This window comes from Cervus canadensis, chromosome 18, assembly GCF_019320065.1.
Source record: "Cervus canadensis isolate Bull #8, Minnesota chromosome 18, ASM1932006v1, whole genome shotgun sequence".
Classification (NCBI taxonomy): Eukaryota; Metazoa; Chordata; class Mammalia; order Artiodactyla; family Cervidae; genus Cervus; species Cervus canadensis.
Genome location: NC_057403.1, coordinates 11,412,348 through 11,438,761, shown reverse-complemented (window position 1 = coordinate 11,438,761; position 26,414 = coordinate 11,412,348). Strand labels below are relative to the sequence as shown.

Here is a 26,414-nt window from a genome sequence, read left to right as displayed (position 1 = left end):
AGTGTGAATCTTCTGGTGATGAACAAGGTGGGACTTCCTAATGAAGGCTTTGTGACATCTGCTGCACTCATAAGGCCTTTCTCCGGTATGGATTTTCTGATGCTCAACAAGTATATGCTTGTGGCTAAAGGCTTTCCCACATTCTCTGCACTCATAAGGCCTCTCTCCAGTGTGATTTCTCCAATGTTTAATGAGGTTGGAGTTGTACCGAAAGAATTTCCCACATTCGCTGCACTCATAAGGCCTCTCTCCACTGTGAACTCTCTTATGTCTAATGAGTCTGCAGTGATACCTAAAGGCCTTCCCACATTCACTGCACTCATAAGGCCTTTCTCCAGTGTGATTTTGCCAATGTTTAATGAGTTTGGATTTGTACTTAAAGTATTCCCCACACAAGCTGCACTCATAAGGCCTTTCTACCGTATGAACTCTCTGATGTCTAATGAGGGTGGACGTGTACCTAAAAAATTTTCCACATTCACTGCACTCATAAGGCCTTTCTCCGGTATGAACTCTCTGGTGTTTAATGAGTGTGGAATTGTACCTAAAGAATTTCCCACATTCATTACACTTATAAGGCTTTTCTGCAGTATGAACTCTCTGATGTCTAATGAATGTGGAGCTGTACCTGAAAAACTTCCCACATTCAATGCACTTATAAGGAGTTTCTCCAGTGTGAACTCTCCCATGTCTTATCAGTCTATAGTTATACCTAAAGAATTTTCCACATTCTCTGCACTCAAAAGGCCTTTCTCCATTGTGCTTTCTCTGATGTTTCATGAAGTTGGCATTGTACTTGAAAAATTCCCCACATTTGCTGCACTCATAAGGCCTTAATCCAGTGTGAACTCGCTGATGACTAATGAGCGTGGAGTTGTACCTAAAACATTTCCCACATTCGCTGCACCGAAAAGGCCTTTCTCCAGTGTGAATTCTCTGGTGCTGAACAAGGTGAAACTTTCTAATGAAGGCCATGCCGCATATGCTGCACTCATGAGGCCTTACTCCAGTGTGGATTTTCTGGTGCTCAACAAGTATCTGTTTTCGGCTGAAGGTTTTCCCACACCGAGCGCACCTGTAACCACTCTGTTCACGACCAAAGGCCTCCTGACACTCAGTGTCCCCATGTGGCTGCCCCACACCACGAGGGCCCAGCTGCTGCAGAAGGCCTGTGCTGCCTGGGAAGGGCTTCCAATCTCCACTGCAGGTCAAGGTCCTCTCTCCTGTGTGAACACTGCTGTTGGTCAGAAATGAAGGCTGCCCCTCAGCCCTTCTGCAAAGTTTGTCTCTAATCTCCTTCTGGTGCTGGAAAAGGTCTGCTCCACAAATGTACAGTCCTTCATCAGGGTACATTCCGTCATGCTCAGGCAGGGGCAAATGGTCTCTGGAGAGTGGGCCACACATGTCACTGGGCTGGGCCTTCCTGGAGGATGGATCTGGCTTTGCAGTCCTGACCTCTGACATCCCTATAGAAACATCTTGCTCAGAAGAGGCCTCCTCACCCTGGGCTCCATGCCAACAACCTGTAACCAGATAGATGCTGGTCAAGTGCATTTGATTTTGATAGAAAGGAGAGCCCCATCAGAAATATGTGTGTCACACACACCCAAGACCAAAGCCAGAGAGAGGAAGGTCTGCTGTGCAGAGATGGACCTGGGGAGCTCCCATGATGAGACAGTCCTGTCAACAGGTAAAGACTGAAGGAAGAGTTACTCTTTCAGTCCATTTGGGATCCTATGATAAAGTTATAAGCTGACTGGCTTATAATGAACAGAAGTTTATTTCTCATATTTCTAGAGGATGGAACCCAGAAACCAGTATGCATTTTTCTAGGTCACAGACTTCTCATTGTGTCCTCACACATGGTGGAAGGAGCCTGGAAGCTCTGTGGGGTCCCCTCCTTTTTTTCTTTTAATCTTTTGGGCTGAACTGCACATCATGTGGGAGCTTAGTTCCTCCAACAGGAATCTAACTCAGGCACTCTTCACTGGAAATGCGAAGTCTTAACCACTGGACCACCCGGGAAGTCTCAGTGGGGGCCCCTTTTAAAAGGGCACTAACCTCATTCTTAAAGGCTCTGCCCTCATGACCTAATCACCCCAAAGACCCCATCTTCTAATATTGCCACCTTGGGCATGAAGTTTTCAACATATGGAATGTGTGGAGACACAAACATTCAGACCACAGCAGGCCTCCAAATCAGTCCTCTGCAAAAGGCCTCCACCACACCCATGGCTATGGTTGACAGGTGAGCACTATGACGAAGATGGTGCCCAGACCTTGAAACACCTGATACAAAGGAGATGCTAAAGTTCTAGCACTATTTAAGGATACATACACGCAGACCTCAGGACATCTTACATACAGAGCAGTGATACGGAACGCGTGACAAGTGAGGGTCACAGAAGAAATAAAAATTGGCAAGAGAAGGAAGAAATGAGGTACGATCAGCGGTCACAGCATCAGTCAATGGTGAACACAGAACAAGTTCCCAGTTCTGACGTGGTGCCATTTCCCAGGACCTCACAATGCAGTAGTGTCCACACTATCAAGCACCCAGGGTCCTCCCTCTCGCACCAGGTGAGCACTGATGTGGAGTCAGAGAGACGCCAGTCCTACATGAAAGACAGAAACAGGGGGGGGCCAGCATATGTCCAGAAACTCAACACAGGGCATCTGACGTGCTAAAATTCTAACAGCTTCACAGGGGAGACTGCAGAAGCAATAATGGTCCCAAAATTCGTATATTGGTTGGTGCCTGAAAGAAATGTCAGCAAGAGGAGGGGAAGGCCTGGGGCAACAAGAGTCCAAGCATCTAGTCTGATCACCTACCAGGGACAAGCCAGGTCAGAGGGGTCTCAGATAAAATTTAGGTTTCTGACTCCTGAGCCCTGTTGTGCAAGTTCTCAGAGTGGAAGACAGAGGGCTCTGTGCAGAGAACAGTGACACTTACACATGGTCCAGCCCCAGCACCACAGCACACGTGCCAGGAAACCAGGGAAGGAGCGTCTCAGTGTGGGGAGCACAGAGCTGCCCTGGGAAAGGGGCAGAACAGAGTGCAGCCAGAACACCAGGTGAGCGTGCAGAGCTTACCCAGGGAGGTCACAAGTGCCAAGTTCTCTGTCATCACAGCACGGTACAGGTGTCTCTGAGCTTCATCAAGGAGGCCCCACTCCTCCTGGGAGAAATATACAGCCACGTCCTCGAAGACCACACAGTCCTGCCAAAACCAAAAGAGTCTGGTTCATGAACAGTTTTGTGGATTCTGTATTTATCTATTTGCCATCCATTAATTACAGGGCTAAACTTAAGGCCAAATTTGTTCACATCTCCCTTGCTTCCAGAGCTCATACTCTGAACCAACTCCTGAACTAATACTCACTCACCAGGTCAGTATTTCCCCTGCCCTAAATCAGTCCAGAGCCAGGTACCAGACAGCTACAGACAGCTCCCGTACTCCAGGTACACAGAATTACCCAAACTAGTCATCCCTAAGCCTTCTGTCCAACCCTCCCCACATTTCCCCTGAAAATCCACAAAAGGCTCTGACCACTGGTTTCCCCAAACTGGTGCTCGCACCTGCTAACCAAGTCTGGTGCTTCCCCACATGAGCCTGGGTTACACAGTGAGCCTCCTCTCAGGAAATATAAGTAAGGAAATTGTCTTGAAATGTCACTGGCCTCTCTGTGTCACCACTCATCACCACTCACTCACTTCCACAAGTTAATATACTCTGAGTTCAACCACTGATACATGTCGCTCTCCAGGACTTTCACCCTCTCCCAAAGCATCTGTCCCCACTCAGCCTCATCCCAGATGTCCCACCCTCAAGACACGCCCTAGGGGCATCAGTGCCTGTTCTCTCCTCATGACCATGGATCCCTGCATCCAGTACACAGCAGAAAACAAACCACCATGTAGGCTGTGGACTGCCATGCATGGCCCTACCCCTCTCCTGCTGGACAATTTCCCTGGGGTCCCTCCCCCAGATGCTGACCCTCAGACAAACTCAGATTTGTCCTTGTCTTTATAAGCCCAGTGCCAGGGCTCAGGGCCAACCGTTCACTCTCCTCCTCACTGCATCTCACTTGTAGGACTGCACCTTCCTGACAACTCTGACCCCTCCCTGGTGACAGCACCACAGACACCCCAGCCCACACCACAGGCACTTCCTTCACCTCCTTACAGGGCGCTCTGCACATGGAGTCCAGGCAGTGAATGGCAAATGCATCCAATATTTAATGCAGCCAATCCTGCCCCTGAACACCGAAGTCCTCTAAAGCCAGGCCCCACCCCAAGCCCTTGAGGCACACCCCAGAAGGTCTCCCCACAGGGCCCTGTTTTTTGCTTCCTCTCTAGCCATCCTGCCTACATGAGACCTCATGTGCCCTTAGCTCTCTTCCTCTTCTGAACTGCAAGGACTGTCCCACAAGCAGTCAACACCTTCCTCTCCCTTCACGTGAAGCCCAGGCACACAGACCTCCCCAGTCACACTCCCACTGCACCCTAGGCCTAGAGACTCTCTCAGCTAATCCCTTTTCCATCCTCAACATCCATCTCCTGTTCTCCCTGGCCTGAAGACTTTCTCACACCTACACCCTGCTGTCACAGAGACACACGGACACTTTGCTTCCTCATCTGTCTTGGTGAAGCTCATCACCACCAGCCAGGTATCCAACCCAGAGACCTACTACTCAGGCCCTTCATCCTCACTCCTTGTCCTCTAATGGCATCCCCACCACCAACTAGAAATGATACTGACTAAATCTTACCTGCAGCTTTATCCTAGTCCACACCAAAGCCCCGATGCCATGGCTGTCTCCACCCTGGATCCTTCCCCTGAAAGCCAGACTCTGTGTGAAAGTGATTCCCTGGGGTTCCTCCCCCAGATGCTGACCCTCAGACAAACTCAGATTTGTCCTTGTCTTTATAAGCCCAGTGCCAGGGCTCAGGGCCAACTGTTCATTCTCCTCCTCACTGCATCTCACTTGTGGGACTGCACCTTCCTGACAACTCTGGGATACCTCCCCTTGGGAATCTCTGGAACATCTGTGATTTCCAAATTTGGAAATTTCCATTTGGAAATTCTCCCTACAACTAGAGCTGCTTCCTCATTTTAGCTGATGAGGTACCCATCCTTCCTAATAAAGCCAGAAACCTGGGTCCTCCCTGATTCTTCCTATCAGCGTACCTCCTTAAGTCCCTCATTCTCCATTACATAAAATATGGACAACACATCATTGTAAACCACCTATACTTCAATTTAAAATACACGATTTAAAAAAAAAAAATGGGTAGCTCTATCCCTACCTTCACAGCCACCACTCAGGTGTAGCCCCCACCAACATGCACATGGATGATTGCAAAAATTCCTCTCATATCTCCCAGCCTTCATGCACACCTAGTCTGTCTTCTACTCTGCAGTCACAGGGAGCCTGTTAAAATCTGAGACATGGAACCTTCCTGCTCTGCCTCAAACCTTCCCTACGTGCCCTCAACCTGAGGGTTAGAGAACCAGGACCTCAGGCTATCAGTCAAGGCCTGATACCTGTGCACCCCTATCCCAGCACCCCATTCCCACCAGATATGACAGAACCAACAGTTCCCTGCATATTCCACCTCAGTATCACCTGCAGCTGTCTGGACATTCTAAGTCCTGTGGTCAGGACTTCCTGCCACACCTTCCCCCATCAGCTGTCAGCAATAAAATCGCTGACCAATCTATAACCCAGGACTAAATATAAGATCCTAGGCATGGTGAGAGCACATGGTCTACAGATGCAAGACAGAAAATAGGGATATAAGTCTTGGGACACTACCATATCTCAAGGGCATATATATCAGGATAAAACTATCAGGTTGATAATTATGACTCACCTGTACAGGACTCATGAGCACCTCTACTACTGCCATGGGGCCCTGGGAGAAGAAAGAAGTCATGAGACAAGGACAACAGTACTAGAATCCTACAGCAGAGTTGGACCTCCACCCCTTCCAGGCCCTGGTGTAACAGGACCTCTGCCTGTCAGTCTAAGCTCAGGCTTCCCTGATAGCTCAGTTGGTAAAGAATCCACCTATAACACAGAAGACCCTAGTTTGATTCCTGGGTTGGGAAGATCCCCTGGAGAAGGGAAAGGCTACCCACTCCAGCATTCTGGCCTGGAGAATTCCACGGACTGTATAGGCCATGGGGTCACAAAGAGTCAGACACGACCAAGCATGTCAGAAAACAGTACTGCCTCTTACCAGGTGACCCTGGAGAAGGACTGAGCCTCCCTGAACTTCAGAAAAAAGAAAATTCTACTGAAGATAAGAATTATTCCAACCTCAGAAGACTCATATTGGTATCTAACCTAAGGAGGACATACCATGTATCAGCTATGACTATCCATAGCAACAATAGTTTTATATGTATTTTCAGGCAATTGAAGTGGTATAGTTTTGAAATTTGGGGTCTTTACATTTTTAGGATCTCAGAAGATGTCATACATAAAACTTTACCTTGTAAGCAAATATATAGAGGTAAAGCAATGACAAGCCAATTACAAAGTGTTCACAAAGATTTAACTGAGTGAATAGGCTCATTTCTAATTGCCTGTGTGTGTATTTAGAGAAATATTGATTAATTCTTGGTTAATTTTCATACAGTCTTAAGTTAATGAGTCACTGGGAGGGGCTGAGCAGGCAAGTCAGCTACTAGTCCAGCCAGCAAACAGGCCTACTCAGTAAATAAACCTCAAAAGGGAGCTTGCTGGGAGCCCTTGACTGAAGCAGAGTCTCATCCCTCCCGCCCTGAGGGGTGAGGTGAGGGGTGAGGTAGGGGTGAGGTGGGTCCAGGACCCACTGGCCACACCAGCCTGGTTGATCTTTCCCTCCTTCCATCCGGGAGGCAGTGAGGGTCGGCAGAGCCTGCCAGTGGAGAATCCACTCCAGCACCCACAGCAGGCTCCACAGAAGAGAAGCTCTTTACCTTGCAGACACAGGCCAGAATCCCTCCTCAGAGAGGTATGCTGTTTCCTGGAAGGAGCATCAGGGATGCCAGCACCCAGCCTTCACGTCCTGCCCTCTTACTCTCAGCCCTCCCCTCCCTCAACACAGGGCCCATCTCAGGCAACAAGCTTATGCCCCACCCCACCCCCCAATCTGATTCCCACCCCATGCTGGGCCAGTCCACATCCTCCTGGCCACACATGGAGCATCAGAAAGTCCTGTAGACTCTACTGAGGAAACCTACCCAGAGTCTTATTCCATCTCCGATGTCCTGCTACCTCCCTGGCCCAGCCTCTCCTAAAATTCTCCTGGGGTCTATAGCACCTCCCACTGCTGAGGTGGCCTCCTCAGCAGTCTTCCTGCTTCCATTCGCATCCTTTTCTCCCAACTTCTAACTCTAGACACGGTTCTCCCAGTCCCACCTCCTTCACAACAACCTTCCATGGCTCTCACCTGCTCAGGTTGCCATTTCAGATAAGGCACTTCGTTCCCTTCTGTCCCAGAAAAAAGTGACCCCAAGTTTCCCCAAGGCTGCCGACTAGGGGAGCACCTGCAAGCCGTCGCCTCCGAGGGAACTCTCTCCCTCACCCCAGCCCACTAGCTGAAGCGCGACCCCTCACAAGGCCGCCCTCAGTTCTGGACTCTGGGGCTGAACGGCAGGGACCTGAACGGGCACCCTTCCGTCCGGATCTGGGACTCGGAGTCGGGCCAGGTGGGGGCCCGGGAGACGCAGCACCCACCTGCGCCGACCTCGGTCACTAGCCGGTGGGATGAGCTGGGCCGGGAGATGCGGCGAGTGGGGCGGGGAGGAGGACACCGCCGACAACTACGGGCTCAAAGGGCCTCAGAGCCGATTCTGGATAATGGGGCCAACTTGTCTCCTCCCGCTTTTCCGCTAGGTCACCTCACCGATCAGCGGGCTAAGGCAAGGCCCATAGCTGGTGAACAGCCGAACAGCCTCCCAAATGATACGAGAGAAAACGCCGGAAGTCCCGCCCCAACGCAATGCGCACGCACGTACGCGTGCCTCTCCTAAGCTTTCACTGGCTCAGTCAAGGCCGCCTCGCACCGTACAGACTTCTGGGTGATGTAGTTTCCGCTGCCACCACATTTGCCTCTGGTCAGAGCAGAACTCACTTCCCTTTTTTCCCACGGGCTGAGGGAAACCAAGTTCTCAGGCTCCAATGATGGGGCGAAGCTTCGCTTGCTTTTACAAGAGGTGCACCCGGATTTCTGGAGAGCAGTCTAGGAAATTCACAGAAAGTTTCCGTTCAGTTCAGTCACTCAGTCGTGTCCTACTCCAGGCCTCCCTGTCCATCACCAACTCCCGGAGCTTACTCAAACTCATGTCCATCGAGGCGGTGATGCCATCCAGCCATCTCATCCTCCGTCGTCCCCTTCTCCTCCTGCCCCCAATCCCTCCCAGCATCAGAAAGTTTAGGGACCTCTTATTTCAGAATGTGAAACAGAAGGAGGGTCTCAAATCTACAAATCCTAAGAGACAACAGCATATTATAACGACACTCTGTGTGCACTCCGATAATCAGCTATGTTGTCGCTTTTCAGATACAGGTAGACTTGAAATAGGACTGGACCCTTTGGGGCTTTCTTGAAACAAACTTCTCTGCCCAACTCCATGTCCTGCCTCTTGTCTGTAAAAAAGAATGGTAGCCCCCTAGGCCTCCCCGAGTCAGGAAAGACAGCGACAGGTCCAGGGAGAGTGTCCTCATGAACAGGCAGAAGGCAAAGCCACCTGCTTGATTTCCCCCGCAGTGAGAAGCCATGCACCACAACTAAAGAGTAGTCCTGGCTCACTGCAGCTAAAGAAAAGGCTGTGCAGCAGCAAAGACCCAGCACCGCCGTAAACAAATAAATAAAAGTATATAAATATAACGCAGCAGCAATAATTCTAGGGGAGCATAACTGTGACATGTAAAGAAAAAAAAATTAAAATCTTAGCCAAGTTTAAACTAGAGGTAGTGAAGTCTGAAAAGCCAGAAAATGAAGCTGAAGCTGTGGCTTTATCTCCAAAATGTGCTTCTATTTCATACTTTGACACCTTCTCTGTGTATGCGTGAATGTTCCTGTTTCCTAAGATTCTGTATTTGTCCGTTTAGCATTCATTTATAGCAAGGCCAAACTAATAATTTCTCTCTCTTGCAAGTCAGCTTTCTAAGGCTCACAAACATATTACATGTTTAATATTAATATTACATATTCTAAACACTCCTCATACAAACACTGACATGTGGGTTGTTTTTTTTTTTAATCCCTGCTGAATTAGGGATATCCCCACCTAGGCTCAGATGGTAAAGAATCTGCCTCCAGTGCAGGAGACCCGGGTTTGATCCCTAGGTTGGGAAGATCCCCTGGAGAAGGAAATGGCAGCCTACTCCAGTATTGTTGCCTGGAGAATTCTGTGGACAGAGGAGCCTGGCAAACTACAGTCCATGGTGTTGCAAAGAGTTGGACATGACTGAGTGACTAACATTTTCACTTTCACTTAGGTATTCCATGCTTCTTCAGTCTCAGAGTCACTGTAAAAATTAAGTAACCTCAGCTAGTGAAAGTGTTAGTTGCTCAGTTCAGTTCAGTTCAGTCGCTCAGTTGTGTCCAACTCTTTGTGACCCCATGAATTGCAGCACGCCAGGCCTCCCTGTCCATCACCAACTCCTGGAGTTTACTCAAATTCATGTCCATCGAGTTGGTGATGCCATCCAGCCATCTCATCCTCTGTCATCCCCTTCTCCTTCTGCCCCCAATCCCTCCCAGCATCAGGGTCTTTTCCAATGAGTCAACTCTTCGCATGAGGTGGCCAAAATATTGGAGTTTCAGTTTCAGCATCAGTCCTTCCAATGAACACCCAGGACTGATCTCCTTTAGGATGGACTGGTTGGATCTCCTTGCAGTCCAAGGGACTCTCAAGAGTCTTCTCCAACACCACAGTTCAAAAGCATCAATTATTCAGTGCTCAGCTTTCTTCACAGTCCAACTCTCACATTGATACATGACCACTGGAAAAACCATAGCCTTGACTAGACGGACCTTTGTTGGCAATGTAATATCTCTGCTTTTTAATATGCTATCTGGGTTGGTCATAGCTTTCCTTCCAAGGAGTAAGTGTCTTTTAATTTCATGGCTGCAATCACCATCTGCAGTGATTTTGGAGCCCCCCAAAAAAATAAAGTCTGACACTGTTTCCACTGTTTCCCCATCTGTTTCCCATGAAGTGATGGGACCAGATGCCATGATCTTAGTTTTCTGAATGTTGAGCTTTAAGCCAACTTTTTCACTCTCCTCTTTCACTTTCATCAAGAGGCTTTTTAGTTCCTCTTCACTTTCTGCCATAAGGGTGGTATTATCTGCATATCCGAGGTTATTGATATTTCTCCCGGCAATCTTGATTCCAGCTTGTGCTTCTTCCAGCCCAGCGTTTCTCATGATGTACTCTGCATACAAGTTAAATAAGCAGGGTGACAGTATACAGCCTTGATGTACTCCTTTTTCTATTTGGAACCAGTTTGTTGTTCCATGTCCAGTTCTAACTGTTGCTTCCTGACCTGCATATAGGTTTCTCAAGAGGCAGGTCAGGTGGTCTGGTATTCCCATCTCTTTCAGAATTTTCCACAGTTTATTGTGATCCACACAGTCAAAGGCTTTGGCATAGTCAATAAAGCAGCAATAGATGTTTTTCTGGAACTCTCTTGCTTTTTCAATGATCCATTGGATGTTCGCAATTTGATCTCTGGTCCCTCTGCCTTTTCTAAAACCAGCTTGAACATCTGGAATTTTATGGTTCATGTATTGCTGAAGCCCGGCCTGGAGGATTTTGAGCATTACTTTACTAGCGTGTGAGATGAGTGCAATTGTCAGTTAGTTGCTCAGTCGTTTCCAACTCTTTGCAACCCCATGGACCACAGCCTGCCAGGTTCCTCTGTCCGTGGTATTTCCTAGGCAAGAATACTGGAGTGGGTAGGCATTCCTTTCTCCAGGGGATCTTCCCCACCCAGGGATCAAACCCAGGTGTCCTGCAATGCAGGCAGATTCTTTACCATCTGAGTCATCAGGGAAGCAGTCTCCATGAAGGAAAAGTAAAAATAAGATAAATTCCTTAGGAAAAAAACATAGAAAATGGACCCAGTCTAACAGGAACATGGAACAAAATGGAGTTGGGAGGGGCTTTTCTCCCATCCCTGCATGCAGCTCCACTGTTGCCTTCTTGATTCTAAAGTTTTTTTAAGTGCAATGCTGACCCCCTTCTATCCTTGGCCAAGAGTAGCCCAGCCCCTCTGCAGCAGGGCTGCTGGATCAAGCAGACAGGGCACATGGGCCAATTCAGAAAGGCCAGCAAGGGCCTCTCCCAATAATCTTGAGGACCAAATATAGGGACAAGTCCCAGTGCTGACAACCAGAGCGGTAGAAATTCAGAGGCTCTCCCACATGATCCTGAACCTTCTCCATGACTGGGGCTTGAGGGTAGTTGATGTGCACCATTCACTTAGTAGAGTTCAGAACTCTCCCATCATAGTTATTTTATTTATTTTTAAATTTACTGACCCCTTGGCACAGCTTGCAGGATTTTAGTTCCCCAACCAGGGATTGAACCTGTGGCCCCTGCAGTTCTAGTGTGGAGTCCTAACCACTAGAATTCCACTAAGAAATTCCCTAGATATTTTTAAAAGAAAAAAAAGTTTTCTTGGGACTTCCCTGGTGGTCCAGAGGTTAAGAATCCACCTTGAAACCAAAGGGATACCGGTGTGATCCCTAGTCCCAGAAGATCCCATGTGCCATGAAGCAACTAAGCCCCTGAGCCACAACTGCTGAAGCCCGAGCACTCTAGAGCCCATGCTCTGAAACAAGAGAGAAGCCACTGCAGTGAGAAGCACAGTGAGAAGCTGGCATACCACAACTAGAGATCAGCCCCTGCTCACCACAACGAGAGAAAGCCAGGGTGTAGCAACGAAGACACACCATGGCCAAAATTTAAATAAACAAATAAGATAAATCTTAAAGTTTTCTTTTCTCCCTCTTCCTGAATAAATGGTAAAATTTCACATCTTTATCACTCCTTTCCTTTGGAACCATATCTAAAAGAGAGTACCTTGCCCTATACTGGTCTACACTGGTGGTTAAATTGTCCTATATTCCTGTTGTGTATATGCTGCATTTTTTACTTACTTATGGCAAAGGCTACTGTTCACAGGGTTCTCGAGGCAAGAATATTGAAGTTGTTTGTCATTCCCTTCTCCAGAATACTTTCTAATTGTGGTGCTGGAGAAGACTCTTGAGAGTCCCTTGGAAAGCAAGGAGACCAAACCAATCTATCCTAAAGGAAATCAACCCTGAATATTCATTGGGAGGACTGATGCTGAAGCTGAAACTCCAATACTTTGGCCACCTGACTGAGACCTGGTTTGATCCCTGGGTCAGGAAGATGCCCTGGAGAAGAGAATGGCTACCCACTCCAGTATTCTTGCCTGAAGCATCCCATGGACAGAAGAGCCTGGCAGGCTACAGTCCATGGGGTCGCAGAGTTGGACATGAGTGAGCGACTGACACAAAAAACAAACCCCCCACCCAGGTGGAGGATGCTGATTACTTGATGCCTACAATTACATTCCCAAAACATCACCCAGGTACCTCAACACCAACCAATTAGAAGAAAGTCCACAAGCTGCACCCCTCAACCCAAATGTTGCCTCCAAACACCACTGCCTAAAATCCATCAGGAAGTCTGGGTCTTTTAAGCTAGAGCTGCCTGTTCTCCTCACTTGATGTCCCACAATTAACAATGTACTCTCATTCACCACAACCCGGTTAGTAGATTGGCTTTGCTGTAAAGCGAATGAGTAAATGCAAGTTCAGTTTGACGCAGACACTAGATGTTTTAAAGATTCTGCTACTGGACTTGCCTGGTGGCTCAGTGGATAAGAATCTGCCTGCCAATGTAGGGGACAGGGCTTTTGATCCTAGGTCCGGGAAGATCCCACATTATGGGGAGCAACCAAGCCGGTGAGCCTCAACTACTGAACCCACATCCTGTAAGGATGGAAGCCCGCGCCACCTCGAGCTTGTGCTCTGCAGCATGAGAAGCCACTGCAATGAGAAGCCCAAGCACTGAAACCAAGAGTAGTTCCCACTCACTGCAACTAGGAAAAACCCACGCACAGCAACGAAAACCCAGTGCAACCAAAAATTAACAAATAAAGTTACTTCTAAAAAAATCTTCTACCTATAGCCTCGTGGTCTCAAGATTCCCCCTTGTAAGTATGCAGACATTTCCAGTTCCAATCAATCCTTGCTTTACAAGCACCCTTACTTCGTGACAGCTCCAATTACAATTCTTCACAATTTATTGAAAAAATCATAGCCTTCCATTTTTTTTTTTCATCCTAAAATTCCTCCATTTTGTAGTCTGCTGCTGCTGCTAAGTCACTTCAGTCATGTCTGACTCTGTGCGACCCCATAGATGGCAGCCCACCAGGCTCCCCCTTCCCTGGGATTCTCCAGGCAAGAACACTGGAGTGGGTATTTTGTAGTCTAGGGGAACATGATTCTAATGCTTGTCAAAACTGAGTCTTCAAGGCTGCAGTCCTAACAAGCCCCAAACAAATGTCTCTATCTACCAATCAGGTATTTTTTTCTGAAATTTTGGTTAACACTCATTACACATAAATCTTATGTAATTGAATATCTTATCATTAAGTTTGTACTGTCTATCACTTTGACCAAAAGGTCAGACTCAAGAGGAAAGAGGTTCTTGGTCTCTTTGGATCTTGATGAGCCTATACAGCCAAATTAGTGCTTGGAATGGAATACACAATTTAATGAGTGCTTGTCAATGAGGGTACAAATATGATGCTATGGATTCCCTGCTTGCTTTCAGCATTCTGGCAAATCAATCTGCTCTCTCCACATCTCCCTTCAAGCTGGTATTGTTTCATATACAAAAAAAAAGATTATTATTGTTTATTAAATAAATAAACAATAAACCACAATTTAGAGAGCCAGCTCCACAGACTAGCCAAGTTCCTGTGTAACTACATGCTTAGCTTCATTTCCTCATTCTCAGTCTTCAGTGTCCCTTTAAGCTTCACTAAGATTCTAACTTTGTGGACATGGCCAAGAGGTATTTTGGCCAGCACTTTGAATAACTGATGATTGGTTTCAACAACTTCAACATTTCACAGATATTTTCCTGAGGTAATCTCAAATCTATGCATTGTCTCTGCGCTTGCAGGTGAAATTATATTGACTCCCCAGAAAGGAAAGAGGATCATGAAATTGCAAGGTTTTATCTCAGGGTTCAATTGCCTCTGCCCCAAATAAACTATGACTGTAACCATGGAGTCACTCTCCAGGCAGGAAGTGACATGTTATAAGTCACTCTTCTTTTCAGATAGGTAGATTTTAGCTTCTAGACAAGAATTGCTGCTGCTGTTAAGTCACCTCAGTCGTGTCCAACTCTGTGCGACCCCATAGATGGCAGCCTACCAGGTTCCTCTGTCCCTGGGATTCTCCAGGCAAGAACACTGGAGTGGGTTGCCATTTCCTTCTCTAATGCATGACAGTGAAAAGTGAAAGTGTAGTCGCTCAGTCGTGTCTGACTCTTCACGACCCCATGGACTGCAGCCTACCAGGCTCCTCCATCCATGGGCGTTTCCAGGCAAGAGTACTGGAGGGGGTTGCCATTGCCTTCTCCGAGACAAGAACTGGATATGTATTAAAATGTGGAGTCTGAAGCATGCATCAGTTCCTGAATAGGACATGCCATCACTAAGTCTACATTTTTTCTGAGGGAACCAAAGACACAGTACATGGTCCATCTGCTTCTAGTTGCCCCACATCCCTCCTCTGTCTTGTTCACCATGGCCCTGTCTGGAGTCTTAGGTTGTTTGACTATGACCTAACACAGAGCCACTCATAAATTGTAGCCAGCAAGTTAGGGTACATTTATATGAAGAGCAATAAGACAATATTTATTGGACTCCAGCTATGGATGGATGCACTCTGTCTGAGTGACAATCTGGTATCATGTGACCACTTAGTTTGGCCTGTTTTGTTGTTGAAGTTTAGTCGCTAAGATACCTCCGACTTGGCAACCTCATGGCCTGTAGCCCGCTAGGCTCCTCTGTCCATGGGATTTTTCCAGATAAGAATACTGGAGTGGGTTGCCATTTCCCTCCTGGATGGGATCAGGGCTAGAACACTGGGTTCCTATATTGGCAGGTAGATTTTTTTTTTTTTTTTTTCACCACTAGCGCCACTTGGGAAGCTTTGGGGGCCCTCTCAAAATTTCTTTCTTTCTTTCTTTTTTTTTAAGTAAAAGAAGGCTAAATCAGAAAGAGACACACTCCATAGACAGAGTGGGCCATCTCAGAAGGCAAGAGAGGCCAAACATCTGAAATATTACTGTCACTATACTTCTATGTGATCAGCACAGACTATGTTTCATGGAAATCTGGGTGCAACCCCTTTAAAGAGCGTGTAACTGGCCCAGTCTTCGCAGCCTGGGGACTTCACAGCAACCCTACTGATGAGGCGGGGCAATTCTCCCGACTTGAGAAGCAGTACCTCTTGCCCCCGAAGGGAGCGCTATGAACTACATTACCCTAAAGGCACCGCGCCAGGCGCCAGGGACAATGGACCAATGAAGACTCAGGACAGAGACACTTCCGTTCTAGAAAACGGTCTCTGGGCGGACCTTCCTGTGTGGGTCCCCGGCGACATATTGTAAATTCGGTTCAGTTCACGGTTGGGGTGTCTCCTAACGCTGAGCCGGTCTGAGACCTGGGGGCTGGAAGGCGGCTGTGCCTGCTACTCCGAGGCGAGTCTCAGGCTAGGCGTGGGCTCCATCCGACCTGACTGTGTCTCGGGGTCGGGACGGGGGCTGCAGAGCCCGACCCCGCCTTCGCCAACGGACTTCTTTGGCGGCAGCCACATTGATGGTTCCGACTCAGGTGAATCCTGCGTCCTCCGGGCCCTCCCCCCGGTTCTTTTCATCCTGAGTTATCTTTGTTCTTATTAGTGTTTTCTTACTAATGTCTTATATGTATATTTATTTGTGCCCCCCAAACTTTGACTTTACGATTTTAAAATACGACCTGCGTGGGGGGAAAAAATCCCAGAGAACTTACTCGTGCAGTTGAATAAGCAGATCTAAAATTAGTATCCGTTAACCACCTGAGATAAAAAATATGCGTTATCAACAGGACCCCAGGAAGCCGCCTGTGTGCTTAGCCGCTTCAGTCGTGCCCTTGCGACCTCTTGGACTGAGAGGAGCCGCCAGTCTCCTCTGTTCTTGGGGATTCTCCAGGCAAGAATACTGGAGTGGGTTGCCACGCCCCCCCGCAGGGGGTCTTCTCAACCCAGGGATCAAACCCCGGTCTCCCACATTGCTGGCGGATTCTTTACCATTTGAGCCACCAGGGAAGCCCAAAACATACCCATCCCCCAAAGTTAAGGTATTGTCTGTTATTTAAAGTAAGGGTTTCCTTGCTTTTCTTAATAGTTTGCCAACGGCTGTAGTTTAGTTTCGCTCCTTCGTTTTAAAACTTAGTGAATGGAATCATATAAGTATTACGATGTCTTTTTCTTCATTTGCACAATATGATGTGACTTTACCCATGTTTCTCATGCGAGGTTGTTGTTCAGTTGCTAAGTCGTTTCCGACTCTTTGTGACCTTGTGGATTGCAGCATGCCAGGCTTCCCTGTCCTTCATTATCTACTGGAGTTTGCTCAAATTCATGTCCATTGAATTGGATACCCTCCCTCATGCAGAGTAGCCAGTCATTTTCCTTTTTGTATAGTTTTTTATAGATATGAATATATGAGTAAATGTCTTCTTCTGTTAAAGGCTTTTCTCTGTGTTGATGGGGGTGGTCTTTTAGTCCTATGTGTCTATAAACAGTGGTACTGTAGCCACACTTGCCATGTGTTCTGGGAAGATACATTAGCATACATCTGTTTAGTTTCTATGTTAACATTTTTATTGTATTTAAATTAACATTTCCACTTACTGAATTTGTTTTTCCTCCATACTACTAATTTGAACTTAGTTCTTTGAATGAAATTATTAAACTGTTTCACAGTTATATTTTGATACACACTTATGCCTTCTATAGACTTTTCTGTTTTACAGTCAATACACACACAGACTGTTTTAGTATTTGAAGAGATTGTGCTTTTCCAGTAATATTTATTTCACTGTTAAATAATTTTCCTCTGGTCATCTTGTAAGGGAAAATTATTGAGATATTTTATTAAATACCTATTTTAAGTGGGCCAAATATATCATTATAAGGATAAAAAGTTATAATGCTTCGAAACCTTAACGGGATGTTAAGAACTGAAGAAGATATTTCCATGCTTCTATGATGAGGATGGACAAGAGTTCAGGTCCTATCACTTATATCCTTTCTCTTAAGTTTAAAGAGTCCAAAATGAGGTCCAGTTATCCCCAGCTGCTGGAGGCAAAGCACTTTTACTCGGATTTAAGGAACAACCCCTTTATCAGAGATTCATTTTGCGTGCATAGTCAGTACATGGTGGTTCCATTCTCTACTGCAGGAGAGAAGAGCATGTAAAAAATTACAGATACTCTGAATATTTATGGAAAAGTTTTAACATCAAAGAATATGGATAAATAGCAAAAGTACATGTTCTTGAATTATACTATTAATGTTATAATAATTTCAAACCAGAATTTAATCTGGATTATGTAAACTGGAAGTTTATATACAATAACTTATAACCAGAAAAAAATTTGAAAAGGACATATAAGAACTCCTGGTCACCTGTTAGAGCCAACAACAAGCGATAGGAAGAGAAAAATGTATTATTGGCAAGGGAAAAACAGAAAAGGGACTCAAATGGGAGTGTCAGAAACAGACCTAACATAAAATGGAGTAAATTTTGATATTTGTGGCTCAGTGTTATAATAGTGCTATGTGACCTGCCACAAGCATTTCCTCACTAATACAATCCCTTATTCTTCTGGCTCATTGTGTTGCAATCACACTAGCCTCGAGGATGCCACTCAGACACACCAGACTTGACTCTGATAGGGAGGCTTTGCACTTGTTTATACCACTGTTGAAAAACCTTTTCTCAGGTTATCCACATGACTTTATGGCACAACTGCATAACATTTTCTGCCCTCTTTTACATGGCTTTAGTTTTCCTTTATGTGTCTGTCTGAAGTATTAAGTGGTTCACTCTAATCTTTTGTCTATGTTGCTGATGGGTATTAAAGTTACATGGTCCTTCTCTTCCCACAGGTTCCACATTCAGAAGAACCACTTATGGACCCTTCACTGGTGAGTGTCTGGTGTCCTGGACGTCTTTTGCTGCTACTCTTTCTGGACTTGGTGTCTGGAGACCCTGGAGAAACCCTAAGCCCAGGTTTCCAAGTCCAAGCCAGAGGTTCTATGGGGAGATTCACATTTTTGGCAGCCAGTGGCCTAAATGTGAAAGTTTGTTTTAGGTACTGGGGGAAATCCACACAAATGCTTGAGGATGCAACTGAGATGGGTGTGTTTTAGGACTTGTAAGTCTCTGTTAATGTCTGGTGAGGACAGAGAGCAAGAGGGCCAGAGTCAGGCCTGGAATGATACTCTGCTGAGAAGCTGTACTCTCAGAAGTCTGTTCAGAGTGATGGCAGCCATGGAGTATTTGGAATAGAGGAGAAGAATGATCTGACTTAGGTTTTAAGAGGCTCCCTCTTAAGTGCAGAGTGCAGAACAGACTAGGGGAGGGAAAGACGAGGAGATAATCAAGGAGGCTATTGCAGTCATCCAGATGAGCATTTGTTGCGACTGGACAGAGGGGTGGATATGGAGGTAGGAGAAATACTTGACTTCAGGACTTTTACAAGTAGGGCTGACCAGATTTTCTAAAATGGAGGGGTCATACGTAACACCAGAGTTTATTCCCTTTGCATCTGAAAGGGTGGAAGTTGCATTAACTGATTCAGGGAAGTCAGTGGTAGCAGTCGTTTTCACTGAGAATATTAGGAATTAGGTTTTGGCCCTGATGAATCTCAGATGATGTTCCAATGACAAATACAGGAGACAAGTGGGTGGCTGAACATGCCGCTCTAGAAGGCCAGGATGCAATTATGGGACAAGGAAAAAAAGAGGGCTGTTACAAAGGTCATCAGTGGGAAGGTGTTGGGCGGGGGTCAGCAGGTGGCCCAGGTTTTCATGGGACAGTGGCTGTGAAATTGATGCAGAGGGAAAGCAGAAATGGAGATGAAGTGATAGCAAAGTCAGACTGGTGCTTGCTTTTCTTCCTGTGCACTTACCAGGCTTTCGTGGTGGAACTTGGGGAGTTTGTGACAGAATGTCGTGTGAATTTCTGTAAGGTGTGTCAAGTAGGTGTGGATTTTGAATGGACAGAGATTGGAATTGGTAAGGAGACATAATGTGCAGTATAGAAGTGGACCCTGACCAGGGGTTTTAGGTCTGCATGTTGTGACTGAGGTTGGAACTAGGACCAAGACCTGGTGGGGAAGCCTTCAGAACAGGGCTGGCGAGCTGCCAGTGGAGAATTGGGGTTTGGTGGGATTCTGTTGCGTTGAAAAGGATTTTCAGGTGTCATGTGCAGAAGGATATATGAGGAGACAGGAGACATGACAATTTTGTGGTCCAGGTGCTAGTGATGTGGGTGACATAGATGTGGGGAAGGTGTGTGAACAGATAGTCCCAGTGTCCTCATTCCAGGAGGTTAAGAGAGGAGGATGAGCCCAAGTTGCTGGCATCTGGGGTGCATCACCCTGGGAACTGTCAGATTGTTGTCTTTCAGGAGAGGGAGTAGGCCTTACATCCCAGGCCCACGGCATAGAAGGCGTCTGTCTGTAGACGTGCGTGTTGTTACTGGGGTTGGAGCTAGTGCTCAAGAAAACATGAAGAGTTTTGGGTACCACTGCCCTCTTAAGTTGGGTCGCCAGAGTGAGTTTGGACTAGGTTGGGGGTACTTATGGGGTCCTGGGGAGACAGGCTGCTTATGCACACTCTGTTCCCATCATCACAGGGCCCTGTGACCTTTGAGGACGTGGCTGTGTACTTTTCCCAGGAGGAATGGAGGATCCTTGATGAGACCCAGAGACGCCTATACTGCTATGTCATGCTGGAGACCTTTGCATTAGTTGCGTCCTTGGGTAAGGCCCTCACCCCTGTCCCAGTGTCCTGGGCAGGTCTCTGACTTTCCGCTTTTCTCCAAGGCAAGTCTATTCGTCTCACAGCTGGACAGTAGGCACCTCTCTATTACTGCTTCCCTGTCCTCTGTGCTTTGGGTGCCAAGGCTGAAGGAGTGTGTGGACCAACTCCTTTCACAGGTAGCCCCAGTGCCAGGGGCTCTGAAGTTTTCTTAGTAAAGGTTTTCTGAGCCAAAAGACTTGGAATGCATTCTGTGGGTTCTCAGCCACTCCCTGCTGAGATGACTCTGTAGACCCCTGCACATTTGCGCTCCAGGCTCTTCCCCCTTCCAGCTGACATTTATTTCCTTGGCCCTCACTATATCAGCAATTGTTGGGACCCAACATAGTCACTTTTTCTGGGGTTCACCTGGCTATTTCTATGATACCCCCCTCAAAGATTTTTTATGTGATAGTGTCTGTTTCCTGAGATTATTTTGGAATTGATTGCCCCCGTGGGCCAGTACTGACCACTCACCTGTCCTGTCTTTCCCTTAGGACTTGCATCGTCTAGGTCCCATGTTATTGTCCCGCTGGAGCTGGGAGGAGAACCCTGGGTACAGGACAGAGTGGACATGACTCCAGGCACAGCAAGAGGGGCTCAGAGTGGGCCTGGCCTTGGTGATTGGCATCAGGGGGAGGAAGTGATGTCATGGCTGGATTCAGACCATATCAGGAATGTGTCCTGTGCCCAACACTATTTTGGTGCCAAGGCCAGTGACTATGAACCTCATTACTCTCTCTCCTCCCCACTCCTGACACTTTGCTCTTTCCGTCATACCTACTCTGACTTTGCGCCCAGGATTATCCCTCACCTCTCTGCCTTCCACTCCTCGGTGGTGCTCTCCATTCTCACCTCTCTGCTTTTCAATATTGGCCTACACCTAATGTGTCATGAGGCCTGCACTTATCCTCAAAATGGTCCTTGAACACCAGCTACTCAGTGACAATTGGATTTTCCTGGGTCTGGATACAGCTTTGCACACAGCACACACGTGTCCCCAGCAGCCAAGGCCCCGGTGAAAACTGTTTCCGGAGGAGTGAGTTGTGGACCCCTGGTTCCCTGTGTTCTGCACCCCATCCTTGTGTCTTTTGCCTGGTGAGTCGTCCCTGTTTTGTGATGTGTAGAGGCCCTATCCACACAGCAGCCCCTTGCTAACCTGCTCCCACCTCCCTTGTCCTGAAAGTAATCCCATGGATTTATTCTTTCTGTGTCAGACATGTGTTGTGATGGGGCTCCCCCCTTCTACCAAGATGTACATGAAATTCACCCACATTTCTTTGCTTTCAGGTTGTTGGCAGAGAGCAGAGATGAAGGAGAAAACTTCTGAGCACAATGCTTCTGTAGAAGTGCCACAGATAATTACTTCAAAGACAGACCTGTCCATCCAGAAGGCCTATCCCTGGGAGATGGGTAACCTGGATGTAGAAGGTGGTCCGCGTCTAGCTGAGGACCTGGGAGTGAACCCTGTCCAGACACTGTGTAGGGCAGGTGTGAAATTTCAGCAGCACAGTGGAGAGAAACTCTTTAGAAGAGACATGGGTAAGGCCTTTATGAAGAGTCGTACCGTTCATGCAACCAAGAAGTCTTTCCCATGCCAGGAGCCTGGGAAGGATTTCCCTGGTGGCTCTGATCTTCTCCAGCACCAGGTCACTCCACAAGAGGTCACCGAGTGTGTGGAGGCCTCTCACAATGGACTGAGGCACTATAAGTGCAGTGAATGTGGGAAAACCTTCTGCCGCAAGTACAGACTTGCTCAGCACCAGAGAGTCCACACTGGCGAAAGGCCTTATGAATGCAGTGAGTGTGGGAAAACCTTCAGCTATAAACACATACTTGTTCAGCACCGGAGAGTCCACACTGGAGAAAGGCCTTATAAGTGCAGGGAATGTGGGAAAGCTTTTAGCAACAAACCCACACTTGTTCGGCACCAGCGAATTCACACTGGAGAAAAGCCTTATGAGTGTAGTGAGTGTGGGAAATTCTTTAGCCAAAGCTCCAGCCTTAGTGAACATCAGAGAATTCACACTGGATCACGGCCTTATAAATGCAATGAATGTGGAAAATTCTTTACATCGAACTCGAATTTAATTAAACACAGGCGGGTTCACACAGGCACAAGGCCTTATGAGTGCGGTGAATGTGGGAAATTTTTTAACCAAAGTCCCAGCCTCATTAAACATCAGAGAATCCACACTGGCGAAAGGCCATATGAATGTAGTGAATGTGGAAAAGTTTTTAGCCAAAGCTCTACTCTCATCAAGCACCAGAGAGTTCACACTGGAGCAAGGCCTTATAAATGCACTGAATGTGGAAAACTTTTTAGCCAAAGCTTTGGCCTCACTCAACACCAGAGAATTCATACTGGAGAAAGACTATACAAGTGCACTGAATGTAAAGAATTCTTTAGCCAGAGCACCCAGCTTACTCAACACCGAAGAATTCACACCAGAGCAGGGCCTCTCAAGTGCAGCAAATGTGGAAAAGTCTTTAGTCAAAGGTCTGCTCTGATTGAGCACCAGAAACATCACAGCCCAGATAGACCCTATGAGTGCAGTGAGTGTAAGAAAGCTTTCAGCCGAAGGTTTAACCTTCTTCGTCACCAGAAAGTTCACACTGGACAAAGACCTTCTAATGAGATGAGCAGAGAAGCAAATAATGAACTGTCTCCTTAGCTAACACATCTTACCGAACAGGCTCTGTGAGGGACTCATCAACTGGAAGTTGAATGCCACCATCTGCACAGCCCTAGTGTGGAGATTAACTGTGGGTACCTGGTTCATTGGAAGCTTTTAAGAAGCTATGCTGTACTTTCTAATGTGCCCATGGCCTTTCCAGACTTCATGTCACTGTGAGTTTCTGTGGTAAAAATCATCTTACTTCTACCAACTGGTGGTCACTTCATTGTGATCAGAGTTGGTAGACTTTTGTGCTCCTTCTTCTATGGAGGAAAGCTTAAGTAGCCTGAGCACTTGGATGTTATTCTCTTATTTCTAACTGACTAGAACATTGGCTTAACCATCTTTGACCAAGGTGACCCAGTCTGCCTTCTGCTGGTGGCTTGTTTACCGTCTTCAGTGGCATTGTTTCATGTCATGCTCAAAATGGGTTTTTCCAGCTGTGTGTCACCTGTTTGGGAACTCTCTATTCCTCAGTGAGGACAGTATCATGGCAGAGAGTAGTTTTCATTGCAGTTTTGGTCTAATTTGCATTGTTGTCCAAGGCCTCCTGGGGTAGACTACAGGGCTTTGTTGTGACCTGAATGTCATAATTTTTGGTTTCAGAGGTCACCTGAGATGAGGGCAGCCGTGAGAACCACCAGTGATTTTTAGAACAGCATGAATGTTCTCTTTTCACACGGGATGTCCCATCATCCCCCCAGCACTGTTCAAGGGAAGAAGTTCTCTAGGTCCAGCTGGAACAGAGCCACGTACCATAATGTCCACAACATGGCAGGCTGATGTTGCTAAGTGTTAGATTACAGACACTGAGCAGGGACCATACTTGGTACAGAAGACACTCGGGGAATTAATAGGTCCCGAGAGACTAGTGGAGAAGAAGGAATGGGCCTTTTCTAAAGTTTCATCCACAAATGTGACTGGTTGTTTAGATTTTTAAAAGAAATTCTCGGGATCTACAGAGTTACTTTGTCCTGAGCCTCCAGTCAGAGTCAGACTGAATAATGTAAAGGTTTTAGGATCCTCATAGCATCTGCAGATTGTTTTATCTCAAGGCCATTGCTGCAAAAAGAAAAGGGAGAGTAGAATCCTGTAGTCCAGGTATGTGATTTTTTTTTTAGGACCCAGGCAGAGTTCCTGGAGAACTCAAGTGGAAACACCTTCCATTGCTCATCTGCCTTCATTACTACTGGGACCCAACCCCTTGCATGAGACATGGAGAGGTGATGTAGTTAATGTGTTGGTTTCCAGAGTTCTACTTTTCTAAAAAGGAGATTTGGATTTTTATGTGAAGCCAATTTTTATTTAAACTTAATTGAGCTGTATAGTTGATATGCCGTGGACTGAATAGACTTAAAATGTATAGCTTGGTAACTTTTACTATGTGTAAAATCACAGAACCACCATAATAACAAACATCCATTACTCCCACATCTACCTTCTGAAATCTCCCTGGGCTCCCAGGCAACTGGGATTCAATTTCTTTATTTCACATTCTATTAGTTAATGTTTTCTAGAACTTGAATGTCATTGGAATGTTAATGTGTTTACTCTTGTATTTGCCTTTTTCTTTCATGGTACATAATTATCTTGAGAATTATCCATATTGCAGATATGAATGGTTGTGTTTTTGTTTGTTTTTGCCATGCCACAAGGTTTTGGGATCTTAGTTCCCCAAGCAGGGATTGAACCCAGGCCCTCAGTGGTGAAAGCACAGAGACCACTGGGGAATTACCTGATGGTTAATTTTTTTTTTTTTTTTTTTTTGGTTAATTTTTTTAATTCCTGAAAAATACACTGTTTGGATACACTACCTGTGGACTGTTTATCCATTTATCTGTTAATGGATGAATGGGATTTTGTGCTTTGTTTCCAGCTTGGCTATCACAGAAAGTTTACTGTGAACATGTACATAAATTTTCTTAAATGAATATATGGTTTCATATTCTAAAGTGAATGACTACCCTTTTGCATTCCCCATCAACAGTACTGGGAGCATTCCAACTCCCCTATATTCCTCACCTGTACTTGTTTGGTATGGTCAGCATATTAAATATTACCTATTTTCAAAGTGTGTAGTTACCTCACTATTGCCTGATGGTCTGTCTGGTTGAACATTTTTAATGTGTTCACGTGCCAAATGCATGTCTTTGATAAAATGTTCATAATAGTTATTTACCATTTGGTACTGAATTTTGGCTGATATTTCCTTTTTTATGAATAACTAAGAAGACAATAAAAGAAATGTGTTAGAACTTGACTTTTCTTCAGTTCAGCTTGGCTGGGTGGAATGAATGTTTGTGGTATTCCCCATATATAGTCCTCATTATTAACTCATTCTGCACTACTTTTTAAAGTCTCAAAAACTTATAAAACAGCAAATTGACCCCTGGTTGTAGTGTTTGCCATTTTCCCTGGTACAAATACTCCAAACTATGGCAATTTCAAGCTGTGAATGAGGTTGTTACCAAACCAGGTCACATTTTCAGAGGTGCACAAGCCAGAAACTGAGACACTAGGACTTAAGCAATGGGGCAACTGGAACCTGCCAACATGGTTCCTCTTGGAGTCTGTCACATTATGCCATCTTCCTTTGCTACTCTTCATCTGTATCCTTTTCACTGTAATAAACTGTAGCCACTGAGATCTTAAGTTTAACTTTTTATTTCCCCTATAACAGTTAAGTTTCTCTAGAACTATATATTTTTTCCAATTTCACTGAGTAACTACACAATCATTGTTAATAACTTTTTGTAATATTCAAGTATTATTAATGTTGAGTTTAGCACGGGATTTAGGTAAGAGGAGAAAAGAAAAGGAATAGATTTTTGGATAGGGAGGTTACTCATAAACTCAGCAGGGGAACTCAGTTTCTGAGGTGGCGCTAGTGATAAAGAACCTGCCTGCCAAAGCAGGAGACTTATATAAGAGACATGGGTTTGATCCCTGGGTTGGGAAGATCCCCTAGAGGAGGGCATGGCAACCCACTCCAGTATTCTTGCCTGGGAAATTCCCATGGACAGAGGAGCCTGGTGGGCTACAGTCCATAAGGTCAGACACAACTGAAGCAACTTAGCATGCACACACAGTTTCACTACCTTTTCCCAACAATTCCTCTTAAAACTCCAAATACCAGTTACTTCTGAAGATCGACCCCAGCTGTGAGTCACATGCAGAAAATTGTAGAATTTAAACCTTGGACCTGAGCTGAATTAAAATATATAACTACAGATTCTCCTCAACCCAAATAAACCAGCAAGTAGTTATTAAAAAATTTAGAATTCTTTAGGGTACATCTAACTAAGGTCATCTAACCTATACAACCTTGTTGGCTGGAACATAAGATGCTAAGCTTATGTGAAAAGGTGACAAAAGCTGATTGGAAACTTATCAGGAAGGGATTGATGGGGAGTTATTCGTTCTACAAAAACTCTGGGGATCATAGAAAGGTCAGGAAAGGAAGTCTAAGGCTCCTAAAATCCAGACCTGAAGTATTAAAAAGAAAAATTGATTGCAGTTTAATCAATGAAACAAAAATATGTTTAAGTT

At 46.0% G+C, this 26,414-nt stretch overlaps 2 protein-coding genes across 5 annotated transcripts in view; one reads left to right on the top strand and one right to left on the bottom strand.

The window, feature by feature from the left end:
• Positions 1-26,414, bottom strand: part of LOC122420029 (zinc finger protein 548-like) — a 44,876-nt gene that overhangs the window by 755 nt on the left and 17,707 nt on the right. Inside the window, 3 exon segments of the mRNA XM_043434727.1 lie at positions 3-1,523; positions 3,094-3,220; positions 5,878-5,919. Coding sequence (XP_043290662.1) covers positions 3-1,523; positions 3,094-3,220; positions 5,878-5,913 — 1,684 coding nt within the window. The 5' untranslated portion in view covers positions 5,914-5,919.
• Positions 15,703-24,245, top strand: LOC122420035 (zinc finger protein 501-like). 4 transcript variants are annotated; one of them, XM_043434746.1, is made up of 4 exons: positions 15,703-15,950; positions 18,271-18,309; positions 20,024-20,150; positions 21,478-24,245. In XM_043434746.1, the coding sequence occupies exons 1-4, from the start codon at positions 15,936-15,938 to the stop codon at positions 22,860-22,862; spliced, it is 1,566 nt and encodes a 521-aa protein (XP_043290681.1). In that variant the 5' UTR covers positions 15,703-15,935; the 3' UTR covers positions 22,863-24,245. The 4 variants fall into 4 exon arrangements, with proteins under 4 accessions (XP_043290681.1, XP_043290684.1, XP_043290683.1 ...); XM_043434749.1 differs by having other exon boundaries at positions 20,685-21,610; XM_043434748.1 differs by lacking the exons at positions 15,703-15,950; positions 18,271-18,309 and adding an exon at positions 20,685-21,285 and having other exon boundaries at positions 20,018-20,150.

Bases quoted from the DNA above. Each gene is read 5' to 3' on its own strand.
- LOC122420035 (XM_043434746.1), top strand. The intron at 18,310-20,023 runs GTGAGTGTCTGG...CCATCATCACAG, and splicing joins CACTTATGGACCCTTCACTG to GGCCCTGTGACCTTTGAGGA. The intron at 20,151-21,477 runs GTAAGGCCCTCA...CTTTGCTTTCAG, and splicing joins TGCATTAGTTGCGTCCTTGG to GTTGTTGGCAGAGAGCAGAG.